This window comes from Solea solea, chromosome 1 (genome assembly GCF_958295425.1).
Source record: "Solea solea chromosome 1, fSolSol10.1, whole genome shotgun sequence".
NCBI classification, from domain to species: Eukaryota; Metazoa; Chordata; class Actinopteri; order Pleuronectiformes; family Soleidae; genus Solea; species Solea solea.
Window position 1 is genome coordinate 14,382,188 of NC_081134.1, and position 13,835 is coordinate 14,396,022.

The 13,835-nt window shown below is 41.4% G+C and overlaps 1 protein-coding gene across 9 annotated transcripts in view; it reads right to left on the reverse strand.

Moving 5' to 3' along the window:
• LOC131458965 (adhesion G protein-coupled receptor L2-like) overlaps positions 1–13,835 on the reverse strand; it is a 91,617-nt gene that overhangs the window by 24,710 nt on the left and 53,072 nt on the right. For all 9 annotated transcript variants that reach the window (XM_058628395.1, XM_058628483.1, XM_058628531.1 and 6 more), the window contains exons 6-8: positions 5,511–5,810; positions 3,500–3,600; positions 1,650–1,835 (exon numbers count right to left, since the gene is read on the reverse strand). In XM_058628395.1, coding sequence (XP_058484378.1) covers positions 1,650–1,835; positions 3,500–3,600; positions 5,511–5,810 — 587 coding nt within the window. The remainder of the gene's footprint in view (positions 1–1,649; positions 1,836–3,499; positions 3,601–5,510; positions 5,811–13,835) is intronic.

Sequence of the window (13,835 nt, forward strand, 5' to 3'; positions counted from 1 at the left end):
GGGCTTAAGTTTTTTTGTATTGTATATTTGTCTCTTTTATAAGAGACAACCATTAATGTGCTTCATTTCCACATTGAATGGACATCATTTGTCGGGTCAGCGTAGTCAACCAATTTCCTTCATCACTCAAACAGCAAAGTGAGGATGGGTGATTGGAAATACGATTTCCTGATTTGACAACATTGCACCTGCACTGTGGAGTGCATCTGTATTTTACTGCAGAGGAGATTTCGGTTGTCCATTATTGAAGTAAACAATTTTTAAAACTCACGACTTTAAGGAGAAACAATAGGTACAATAACTGAGCTCTGGTTCCAAGAAAGGCTGGAAACCTAATAGAAATCTTATAATGTGGAGTCTCTGAGTATGGAGGTCACGTACGAGACAATCTTTCACCAGGAGACTCTTATGTTAAGTTATGAAAACACATGTAATCGTAAAAACACACATGAAAAGTGACACAAGGAATGAGGCACGAAACCGGGCTAAATTTAGCTCAGTGTCGTGCCTACATGTCGACCACTGAACTTTTATTGAAGCCCCCCTGTCTGTGATCTCTGTCACATTTTGAGATGTCACGTTTCTTTTTGCCGTTTTCTTCTTTAGATTTCCTCTGATCTGGTGTAGCGTTGCCGTTTGGGTCTTAGCATCTGTCACTCCGTTCCGATCTCTGATTGGCTGGGGTGGCTTGAGTCGTCGCAGACTCTGATCAAATTTCAAGCGTGCTGGAAATGAGATCGGATCTGCGGCACGCCAGGAAGGCGTCAGTGGCCAGACTGTGTCTTTGAATACTTTATACGAAGCAACTGTCGATTAGCCATGACTTGCAAAACCCGTCGATGACTGACTATTGGGTTGAAAATCGTGTCGCTTGAACTTGACTGTAAAAATGTCAATGGCTGCAGTGCTTTCAGAGGTTTGATGTCTGACAGCTGTGACAGACTGCACAAGCAGAATAAGTTTCCGGAGATCGCTAATAGATTTTACACAGAGATGAACCGAAAACCTTTCATTAAGCAGTGGAACAATATCTTCAAATACGTGACAGCATCTGACGACTGGAACATGATGAACAGAAGGGCAGAAACGACAGGCATAATTGTGGTGCAAATCACCTTGTTTACAGAGAAACGAGAGAGTCTGAATAACAACGCAATCTTTCAAACTGTCACTCAACTCTCTATGGGATTGCCTGCAGCTGAGAGATGTAGGCACGTCTTGGGCCTACACTTTCCTCTTCAAGCGGTTGCAGAAGCTCCGGGAGAGAACAGTTCCACACTTGTCAGCAATGAAAAGTTGTTCTCTGTGTTGGTGGGGGGCTCATGGCCATTAGCTCCGTTAAGATGGAACTGCCAGGTGAGCCTGTGTTTCGAAAGCCATGGGTAATTACCAGGGAGCTATAGAGGAATGAGCTTCCCCTCAGGGCCAGACCAGCCTCTCTAGCCCCCTCACCTGTGTGTGTTTCCACAGATGTGTGTGTGTGTGTGTGTGTGCATGTAGGTGAGTGCAGCCACAGGCTTGTGTTTGTCTGTGTAGCGGTAGGTGTCCTACTAATGAATGTCCTGAGTCATGCTGACACTGAGCTGGGCCAAGAAGGGGACAAAGTGTAATGAGAGGTTACAATAAGCCAGACAAGAATTTCACGGTACCTTGTTGAAGCTGCGTCCAGCTGAGTCCTTCTCACTGGGCCTGAGCTCCTGCAGCTGAGCATCCAGGATGTCCACGAGCTGCTCCATCAGGCGCACCGAGGAGCTGACGTCTCCGGCAAACACTGGGCCCTGTGTGTGGCGTGCCAGCTCATTGGCTAAATTAGCAGCATTTTCACCACTTCGGATCTAAAAACAGCAACAAAGGAATCATGGGGGGGGGGGCGTCGGGGAGGTGTTAGTGAGGCATGCCTGAAATGATGCTACCGCGATGTGAGGGTGAGATAGCCCACATACAGTACACCTCACTCCTAATTCACTGCAACACAGCTGGTTCCGACGGAGAAAGTCATTATGCGTAGTAGAATGAATGCAAGCACGGGGTGTGCATGTTTAGCAGGGAACATAATAGACAACCGAGATACACGGGCTTAAGAAAAGAAAGGAAAAATCCCAGTGCTTGCCGATGATGATGAGCTGTCAGTGTCGATGCTATCATCTATTATCAGTGTAATACAGCACTTCTTCCGTGTTAAAATGGTCTAATTCTTTGGATGTACCCACCCACGCTCCCCCAACCTGCCATGATTGAGCTGTGACCCAATTTCAAACCACATACTAATTTAAAAAAAAAAAAAAACACACATCAAATACAGTTCACCAGTCCTGATGGTACAACGCTATTGCGGTTAGTTTACAAGGAGTCCTTCATCTTCTCAGTGTTACACGTACAGATAATGGAGCACAACAGAAGACAATCGCAGGGCGATTTTGGAACGCCGTCACCAATTAAACCTCACAAAGCGAAAGCTGATAGAGATTTCTTGTCTTATCATACAAACAATAATTACGAGTGGCTGAGTGGGAGGCAAAATGTTTGTCCAATTTGCCCTCCAAGGTGTAATTCAGAGTCAGAGATATTTGAACGTTCTCCCAGAGTTGAACAAACTAGACGACTAATGGCAGCAGAACTACAACCACGGGCAACTAAATTAAGGGGAAACAACAACAAAACACTAATCCCATCATCTCACTTAATTATACATAGTTTGTCTCTTGTTTTACTAATTAATGAGCAAATATGTAAGAATAATAATACCTCATCCAGTCACTAGTTTCCTTGTGTCAGTGTAATGGGTACAAGCATGCGGGAGAAAAGTCTGAATAATCCTTAACTTAAAAAGCAGTCATTTGACACTGGGTACAGCACTAATGTGTTTACTAAACGGAATCATTTTTTTTTATTATTTGTCCTTTGTGTTTTTAGCATATTGCCTTTAAAACTAAACACTAAAAAAGCAAATGCACAATAACCTTTTTTTGTACTCGTAGTAATAAGCAGTAATGCATGGAATTGGGCGCCTGTTAATCATTTCTCCAAATGTCGTTGGACAAAACCTGTGAACCCTGTGTGAACCTGATGCTTTTAGTCAGGGTTTTTCCAGTCATAAAGACAAAAAAGGCGTTTCTTTCTCAGAATACCATATGCTGTAATGTTTTGCATGGTGTTATGATCTGGGCAGGCGACTGAAAAACTGTCAACAACAGACCCTTACCTGCATTACTGTTGACCATCAAAGCAGAAAACTGGCTCTTAAAGACTAAAGTAAAGAGTTCAGTTCTTGGCATTTTAACCTGGTGTTTTTAAGCTGCTTTCTCTCTGCTACCACAACTACTGCTGCTACAGTGGAGAAAACTATTTCCAGGATCTGTACCACAGACCAGTTCTTCACAGGAATAATAAAAATGTACAGCAAGCAAACGGGTGAAAGGTTGTGACTCGGCGCTGTATTTTAGCTGTGTGACATGCTTTTTCGCTGCTGTATGGTATGACTGACACATTCACGGTTTACCTTTTGTGCCACTTGAGTAACCCAGTGGGAGGTGCAGTTGCTGAGGTCTGGTCCTTTGGAACACCAGGTCCCTGCCACGGTGCAGAGGAAGGAGGCGATGCCTGCAGTACCACAGAATAAACACATCAGTTGGAGAGAACCCAGAGTCATACTCGGAAAGTGCTTCTCCCGCTGAGCTTTTATTCGTCACCGGAAACTAAACCGTTTGGCAGGAGCAACAATTTACAAACAAACTAAAAAGCCTGAAAGTTGTGTACATTCTGCTCAAATGAAAAATGTAGCATGGACGCTAGAAGACTATCCGGTTCCTACATAGCTGACAGAAATAAATCAATACACACGGGTTTGTTATTTGCAATAAACTTTTCACAAATTCTGAACAGTTTATTTACCTCTGTTTAAATACAACCCAGGACTGCGCCTAATGAGCATTACTAAGCATGTAATATGTTTAGATTTGTATTTTCCCTTTCACTGCAACAGGAAAAACACCGTCTGTTCCTTTGCTTTCATCCTGCAGCAGCCCCGATTTCGACTGTGACAGTCCCTTCAGTCTCTGTGATGGGGTGTTGAGGTAACTTGTGAGCGATTCCTGTGTGAATAGCATTGTTAGCTGAACTGGCGTAATGACTTACTGCTGAATTCCCCTTATTCCAGAAAGCATTTCAACAGGACGACAGAACTGTGAACACACTGTCCAGATTTAATGAAGACATTTCTGTCGGTTTCTTGAATGCTCTGTTAGTGGGCCACACTTTTCTGGTTCTCCTGGTAATTCAGTCACTATGTTACTTGACAGATTTTGTGCTTTCAGTTTGATGTGTGATATTTTTTTAAGACGATAATCTGAATGAGCAACTGCCACGGAGAGTGCATTTTCTAATTTCTGAATAGGGTGCTATTGGTAAGCAATAATCAGATTAAAGACACGTGGTGTGTTCTAAATTTTAGTTGAAGACATACATCCGGAATACATGGCAGTGGATGTAATGTAAACATGAGTCGTAATCAGACTGTAATCTGTACGATTTAAACAGAAATGTGAATATTTCAACAAAATGATCAAGGTCTCTTTGTCGGAGAGCTGCAGGCTGCGCGACACTCACTCACAGTCAGAGGAGAAGCTTCACTATTCTCACGGCTTGTCTGTATTTACATTCAAATTCAACTGCTTGGTTTTATTTATAACCGCTGTGTAACGATCAGAAAAATGTACTTAGTGTCCGTTTCACTGCTCCGAGTTTGTTCCCGCTCTCTGCATTCAGTATATCCTTTAGCGCTCTCAAACCACAGCTGCTTGCTTGCTTGCTTGCTTGCTTGCTCTCTCTCCCCCCCCCACCCCCCCATTAAGCAGTAGCAGCATTAAATTGCAGTTTTAGTTACAAACATCAAACTGACCGAGTTCAATGCTCGTTAGAAAATATTGTTTTCTGTGAAGACATGAGCTGGGTTTTTTTTTTTTTTTGCTGCGAAGCGGAGGCGAAATCTTGCAATAAAAATCCCCGTTTTTGATGAGTGTGTCTGCAACTCAGTGTGTGTCTGTGGAGAGGAGAGCGAGGAGCAGCTGCACGTAATACACCCCAATGTAAACAGTACTGTCCAAAGTTTTTGGTCCCGACCCAGCAGACTGATCAATGAAGAATGATGAAATGGCCTCTGTCACACGGGGGATTTGTCTTGCAGTAAACTAGTGTGATTGGTCAAAGTCAGGGAAAAGTTGCACAGACTGGGCAAAAATGCAAGGTTACGCAACAGTCACGGTAATTGGTTGAATTTACGTTCACACATTGCTGGAGGGACTGGTTAAAGCAAAAAAAAAACAAATTCCAGTGTGTGATTAATCACAGTGTGTGATTAATTGAATTCAAATTGCAGAAGTTTTACTTAATGGTACTTCTATAAGGCTTGTGGGCAGAATAAGACATTATTTATAGAATCCTGTGCAGATGTAAAGACATGAAATGACATGACATTGGTATACACTGTACACAAAATCCAGATGGTGGCCTACCTCTCGTCCCTTTGGGGCAGGGCCGCTCCACAGTGGTTCCGGCGTGGGTCTGGGGCCAGTCAATTGCTCTCCTCCTTGTCACCTCACAGAAGCGCCTGGGTGTCGGGAGCAGCTCTGGTACAGTCGGCTTAGCTGTACTTGTCCCATGGGTGTCCTCAAAGGGATCTCTCCCATCTCTTGGATCCGCCCCTGTCACTGTGGTGTTTGCGTGCCCCTTTGCAGTGGACACGGCCGTGGTGGTCAAAATTGCGGTGGTCTTTGGTATGGATGGTGAAATGGAGAAATCTTCAATGGTTGGCCCTGAAGCGAGAATAGAAGGAAGCTATTAGACCTCAAGTCATAAATGTCCTTGTTGTGAACTTGCGTCACTTCTGGCCGAGGGGAAGCTGCAACTGCTTTGAGTCCTGTGGCTTATTTGTTCCTTGCTGCTCGTAATTCCGGGAAATAAAACCTCCTTTCTGTTCCTTACCCAGACGAAATCAAGGCAAAACTGCCAATGCGACACTATCCGTCTCTTTCTATTTTTAGCATTCTTTAGAAAAGCAGTCATGGTGAGGTCTCCTTTGACAGAGCAGTGATTTCTTCCCAACAGAGTCAGTACCATGGGCTGATTAAATGTCAACAGAGAAGACAAAGCCTGCTTGCATTTGAATTTTTTTCTGCCAAGTTCATCTCTCCAACTTTAATAAAGCTGGTGTCGAAAAGAAAAACACATAGCGCTAAACTAAAACCATATACATCAGCAATAATATAACCCCCCCCCGTCTATTCAATAAACACGAACCCTGCAAAGCAAATCTATGTATGACTGTGCAAATGCATATGTGTTTAATCAATTGCTCTGGTGAGCTCCTGCCAAATTTCACCGTGAGCGCAGATGGATGTCTGCTGAGAGCAGAGGCGTTGCAACAGGGCGGGCAAAGCACACGGTTGCCTGGAGCCCCAAGGCTAAGAGGAGGGCCCCCTAGAACAGCCGAGTGTTCACAGCAATGTCAATTTTATGGTCAAACTGTCATTTTCATAATGAAATATATGAAAAGGTATTTTTTCCTCACCTAAAGAGCAAACTTCTTGGGGCCATTGAATTCCTGCAGCACTGCAGAATGCACAATTTATATTTATCAATTAATTGCAGTGACTTCTGATGTGGACATTACACTTGCTTGTAATGGGATTTAGATTATGTCGCGATTAACGGTGCGGCCTTGCTGCCAACACGAATAAAACAGAAAATTACCTGAATGTTTGCGTGTGCATGCGTGTGCACGTCTACAGGGACACGCTGCACACTGCTACTTGTCTCCTGCATGAATGATCATACATTTTTACCCACAGCCACCTGATTGTATTTAGAGATAAAAGCCCCCGAACACAATGAGGTCTGCCGCTGTGAAAGGCACCACAGTGTTGTCCTCAGGCTCCCCGGGTCCCTCTGGGAAAATGCAATATCATACTATCTGACACTCCATCATCAAACACATATCTCCATTTCCTGAGGGAGAACGGCGACAAAGGCCACATTTCACATTGGCCGCTAATCAGCCATTCAGCTGAATCATTGCGTCAGCCGCGTCGCTGAGCTGAAATCTAGAGATGTGGTCAGAAGGTCCTTAGCTGAGGGGACACCATGCTCCTGTGATGATTTAAAAAAAGAGAAACATCTTACACTGTGGCTTAATTGTTACGTTTTACTCGATGACCTTCTCCCTGGCAGGGATCCTGGATAATTACCTTGCACTTATTGAGTCATTGTGTGTCTTTCACCTACACATCCACAGCTTGTCCGGGATGTCAGCATGGCTGTGGAAGTGACAGTAGACATGTGCAGCTACCATGAGCAGGTGATCATTAAGCCTCAGTTAGCCCCCCAAGAGTTAAAGGTGCTCAGGAACAAGGCTTTGGGAAGGTGAATAAAGGGGAAAATGCCAAGAAATTTCAAGAATAGGACCAAAGATTATGTGGTGAATTTACACTACAGGGATGATCACGAGTGGAGAAAATGGAATTGAAAATGCTGTCTTAGTCTCCAATATGCAGTCCTATTGATTCATTTTCAACTGTCATTCCAGGACCTCATGACCTATAATGATCTTATTTAGATGTGTTGTTCTTCACTTCAAATCCAGTTCAGTAAAAAAAAAATGTGTATACTAAGCAACATATTTTTGTGATTTACAAAACTATTAGGATATGTGCACAAATACGGACAACGATAAGCCCACGTTCGTGACAGAAAATGTTTTGATTTGTGATTCAAATCTATATTGTTTAAAAAATGTCGTACAACCCAGTGAAATCGGATTAAAAGCAGACAAATAACAGGCTATAACAACAGTGCAAGAATGATGCCATAAAAATATTATGTATCGCAGGTGGAAATTTTCTTATTGACTCGGGAGAAGTGAGATGATTCATGACCTGACACAGTTGATTCAATATATGCATATAATGCAATACAAAGGTGAGGGTAATTGGTTTTCAGATTATTAAACCTCTCTGAGCAAACTTCTGCTTTTCCACAGGCTGAGCTAAGCTCTAATATGCTTGCATCACCTGATTAACCTGCTCCGGGAGACCTTATTAATCCAGCTCAGGCGACAAAAGCAGCTACACCTGACACTCTTCACCACAAATTATCATAGTGTCAAGAAACATTTAGTTCCGTAAACTTTATTTACTGATTTTAGAAATTGATGACTTAAAGGAATACTTGACCGATTTGCATTTAGCTTTGTATTACTAGAATAGGGTTAGTCTTTTAACCTCGGTTTCCCCTGAGTCGAGAAATATCTTCATTCTTTTTTTTGTTACATGCCCACCAGTGACACTTGGACCAAGGCTTGAAACTGTAAAGCTAATTGCGCACTTTTTAGACCCACTCGTAGGGGGGCGGGACCTTATTCCCAGAATGTAAACAGTGTCCCGCCATCTTTGCTAACAGTTATGCTAAAAGGACCAATAAAAAATTTTATAAAATTAGAATAATAATTGAGTAAATGATAAAAAAAAATGTATAATAATTTGCTTACAAAACATCATAACAACATATTGGTTGGTAAAAGAGTGGTTTTTTTTATGCTCTGAGACACTTGTTCATTGTTTTCGCACATGTTCGTCTTTCAGGCAGAATCATATCGTTTTAATTAGCAGGGGGCACGCCGATGTCGATCGAGTGATTTCTTTTTAATCAAAGACGCGATACAATCTTTGTGCATGTTTATAGACAGCATGACTCGGGTTTCACACCAGTGTGACTGTGACGAACATCAAAAAAAACATCAAATACGCTGCCTATCTGTTCAATACTACATCAAGTGTCGTGCTTGTCAGATGTCATTGCATCTGTGGGCTTATTTTGATATCTCTGCGCCACGCACTGCAATTTTCTTTTGATTGCAAAGAGAAAATTCCCCTCTAGTGAGAGCGATGCATCCTCTGATAGCACTGTGAGAGGGCTGCACCAATTAGCTACCATTTCTCTCAAGAGGCAGTGAAGTCACCCTTTATGGGCTATTTGACACCACGGGCATACTGCGGCCATATGCTGAATAATACCTCTTGTAAATAATGGAAGAGTTTGAGATTGAACACTTGACAAATGGCTGTCACCGGAGTCTAAACAGCGTATGCAAATTAAAACAGGGCTAAAAGCAATGAGAACCATTATGCAAGATCATCAATCAAGACATGAAGATGAAGCAGAATTATGTCTATTTATAGCCCCCCAGAGTCATCTAAGCATCTGTGAGGAAGATGACAAAAAATATTAAACCATAATCAGACAGTCGCGAACTTAGATGATCTGTCTGCCCTTGCTTTTTATACCACGGCATTAAGGCGAGACAATATATTGATATTATATCAATATCGTGACATGGGAGAACGATATTGAGAGAGAAAGATATTGTCTTTGATTTTGGATATCTCTATAACATGACAAGGCATCTGTGATGTCTTTCCCTGGTTTTAAAGGCGGCTGCAGTACTGATCTTGAGGCATTTAGTCAAATATTATATTTCTGATATTAAATCATCATAAAAAAGTGTTACATGGAACCGAAAATAAAATGACTCCCCTTGAAATGTAAGCCTAGTTATTTGAGTAACAGCAGGATTTGACCATAGTTTGAATGCAATTACATTGTTCCTGTTGAGTATATTACAGTATAGACTATCACTTTTTCATGAGCTGCAAGAAACAGTCTCAACAGTGTCCAGCTTCATATTAAGATGTATGGATATATATCTCATACATTGGGACATAGCATACAAATATCGAGGTATTATTTATAAGCCATATTTCCCAGCCCTCTTTTCTTTCTTTTTTTTAATCTCAAATTACACGCAATGCAGTCAGTGGTGAAAACTATCTACCTGTCCGTACAAACTCCAGGAGAAATGGATCATAAGCCGCTTAATACCTACTATTAGAGAACTGCAATGACAGCTCACAGTCAAACATAAGCAGTTTTAATTGGTTTTAAATATTGAAGATGAATCACTTACAAGGCTAATCCTTCAACTACAATAACAAACAGACACATATATAGTAAGAAGAGATGCAGTGCTCAGTAAAAAAAGGGAAAAAAGGAAGGGATCCATTTTAGAACCAATTCTGTGAAAACGATGGGCAAACGCAAGAACAAGAAGAGAACACAGTAATTATACCATATGGTGCTGTAAATACAAGGCTACAACTAGCAGCTGCTATCCTTAGCGTACAGACTGTAAACAGCGAGAAACAGTAAACAAAAAAGTGTAAAACATCAGTTTGCCGTTTCATGGTGGGTTATGGGGGGTCACGTGTCTGAAGGGAAACAGCTCAGTCACTTTTTTGGTGGCCCTTATCTAGTTTACTTGAATTTTAGTGAAAAAGTGAGAAGCATATAACGCAAATCTCTGAAGAAAAAGAAAAAAAAAATCACAAAATGTTCTGCTTGAAGGAGAAAAATGCGAAATGCCACTAAAAAAAATAAAAACTGTAATCATGAGGGAAACAGCCATCCTCCAAAATATCACCTCATCCACTGTAAATAACAACGGCAACAAAACTTCCTGCAGACTTATTTTATAGAGAGCTCTTTGGAAAAGCTCTCACTCTCAAACTAAACCCCACTGAGCCCTTAGAGTCTTATTTTCTTGAATCAAAATAATGCACACATGTACAATATATATATAACCTGATGACATGACTTAATTCTAGAGCTGCAAATGTGCTCAGTTGACCTGTCAATCAACAGAACATTAAATTGCTGTTTATCTATGTATGATAGTAACATACTTGGCTTTGATTGGAAAACAATAAGAAATGTAATAATATATTATTATAGCTTATAGTGTAATTAAATGTGTTATTGCACATTCAAATGACATTTTGATTGTCATACTCAAGTCATATTCACTTAATTGTTTTTGAAGAAAATGATCACTGGTTGGTCCCTTTTAAATCTATACAGTTCTTCAAAAAGATTGTATCATCTGAATTTAAAACCCATTTCCTATTTTAGCTAGGTAAATAACTAATTAAAGATTTCATTTAATAGAAAATTAAAACGTACACTGCACTCCCATGTGAGTGCATGGATACAATAAAAGAAAACATGTTGGAACTTTGGTGTTGATATGAAATTGCGGTTGTAATGAAGGGACACTTTGAAGTCGTGCGTCGACACTGCTTATGTATTAAGCTGCATATGGAGCTAAACACTTCACGTCAGGTGTAACTGTTACACTGAGGAGGTTCTAATTATATGAACATCGCTGTGCTTTAATCAACCAGATAGGCAACACTTAAGACTCTCCATATAAGATACCTGTTCTGTGTGCCAGGTCCATGCTGGGCATTTCAGCTTGACTCAATACCAAGGCTCTCTCAGAGGAGGAGAAACACAGAGATGTACAATTGGTTTGTCTTTACTTACAGAGCCAGTGCTGGTAATTAATGACAGATAAATAAATCCCACAGGACATGAATTTTACATTAGGCTGTTTATGTGCGCTCATGCTGTACTGCTTTTATTTAAGGCTACATCATAGGAGCGCACAGCTTGGCATGGAAGGTAAAGGGCCACAAGACAATTCCTTTCGTTTCTACAACAGTTCCTAATTAAAAACGGAATTGGATTAGTATTCTGGCTAAACGCACAACTCAGGTTATAGTGAATTGTTCGCAGGGCTCACCGCTTCAGTGACACTTGCTCTTTAAAGAGCAGTAGACAGAAAAAAACTCTGCCGGACATATCCCGTTTCAACGTGGGGTAATTCATGAGACATGAAACTGAATCCTGTGGAACAGCAGACGTAGAGCAGTCACAACTAGACCGTCTGAGTCAGAGGAAGGCGGCAAAGCAGCTCACAATAAAGAGACAAGCAAGGGGACAGAAAAATATATGGGCTGACAGAAATACACTCCAAGCAAGACGGGGACGTTCTGTCCTATTCGCCTGTGATGTCCACTGAAAGAATTTCCTGCCGTATTTGAGCAAGAGGAACAATTAGGGCTCTTTTTAAATCTTCTGTATTCTTTACTCCAGCCGCTATTTCTGTTAGCAATCATTGAGCTTCAGAGGCTGGAGCACAGGCTTTAGTGAATGATACATCTGTAAATGTCCTCTGTCTTGAACACTAACCTGGAGGCATTGTTTGGGGATATTAAAGCAAACTGAAGTGCAGCGAGGTGAACAGCTGGGTTCAGCCACAAAATGGCTGAAAAAAAAAAAAAACATCCCTCAGTATTGTGAGGATAGATACTGTGGTTTGGAGGAAGATATGAAATATTTTTTTTTACATTTCAATTCAACATGGAGACAATTTATTCCCATTGCTACCATGTTTCTGCAAGTGACAATACCTTTTCGGACCATTCATTTTACGCCTCTGGTCTAAGATCAATTGTACCTCGAACACAAATTAATTTTCTTCTTGCTCCCCTTGTTAGTTTGAAATGCTCTTGGCAATTACTGTCTCTTCTGATTGTGCTGTGTCTAATTTGTTGGACTGAAATCCATTATCTTTGCACATCAGAGTAAAGCGTTGCCTTTGTCCCTCCAAGTTCTTCTACAGCGAAAGCCGAGGTGTGTTCTTTTATCGGCATGCACCTCTCTCAGAAAAACCTCAGGAGGAGGTGGAATATTGATCATTGCTGTTTTGTGTTCACAATGCATTAGCAGAGGACGTTTTCTTTAAATGCGTGTGAACTGTTTGGAACAATAAGCAAAAAGATCAATACGGAGAATGCTCTTAGCTAATCACTTCACCCATGGCCAGAATTCAGAATGCGACAGTGTTGCAAACATTGAACATTAGGTTAAGGAAATACTGTCAAGTTGCTAAGGTCAATTATGTTCTGCTTTGATCACTTTGCTAAAACTCCCTTAATATAAACCCCTAATCCTGCTGGCACCACAGCGCCTCTCTGGGATGAGCATTACAGCCAAGGTTGATACTTCTGACAGAGAAGGACACCAGCACACACTGTGTTACACTAGTTCTACAAAGCAGCGAAATATACTGGGTTTGGAGTTCGAGGTAACTTCACTTTGCGGTCGATGAATCTTAATGGGAACAATTAATTTCCTTTACGCCTCAAGTGCCCCTCAGTTTCAGAGAGGGAGACATTATTTCAGCACCATTAGATTACCCTGCAGAATAGGTTGTTTAATTCAACGCCATATCATGGCCAGCAATAAATCCTAATAGCTACACAGCAAAGAAGTTAAAGGTGTAAGTATGAAAAAAACCTAATAAAGAAGAGCCAATTATTTTCAAGTGCCATTCAAAAAAAGGTCGGCGTGCTGCTGCTGCTGCCGCTGCTGCCACTGCTGCTGCTGGCCGTCTTGAGATGCCTCTTCGCTCCTTCTTGAACTCACACTATTTCAAAATGTTCCACTAAAACACGGCTAATGAACCACACTGACAACTTCCGCCGCACAGATTTATTTTCCAATAACAAAACAGTGGCAGGAAACAGGTACTTAGTATAATAAGTGAAATCCAGAACTATGTTCTGTTGGGTTCTGTGATTAAATGTAATGGTCCCGAAGCAGCAAGTGGCAACATCGTGCCTATATGTGGCATTTATGTTTACTGAGGCATTACAGTAGCTGAGAGAGCACATTAAACCCTTCATTGAAAAGGCTCTGTGATGGCCACTTTCTCCCTGAGACACTTTTGAGACAAGGAGGGTAATTATGATAATTCAGCTGTTAATTACATTTACATACATCAGGAAGCGAACAGTTGAGCAGACAGTTTGCATGCATGGAAAACTCATTAGAGTTGGAGTCTTTTTCATATCTGCTCTAACGTACTCTTAATTGAGGGTTTA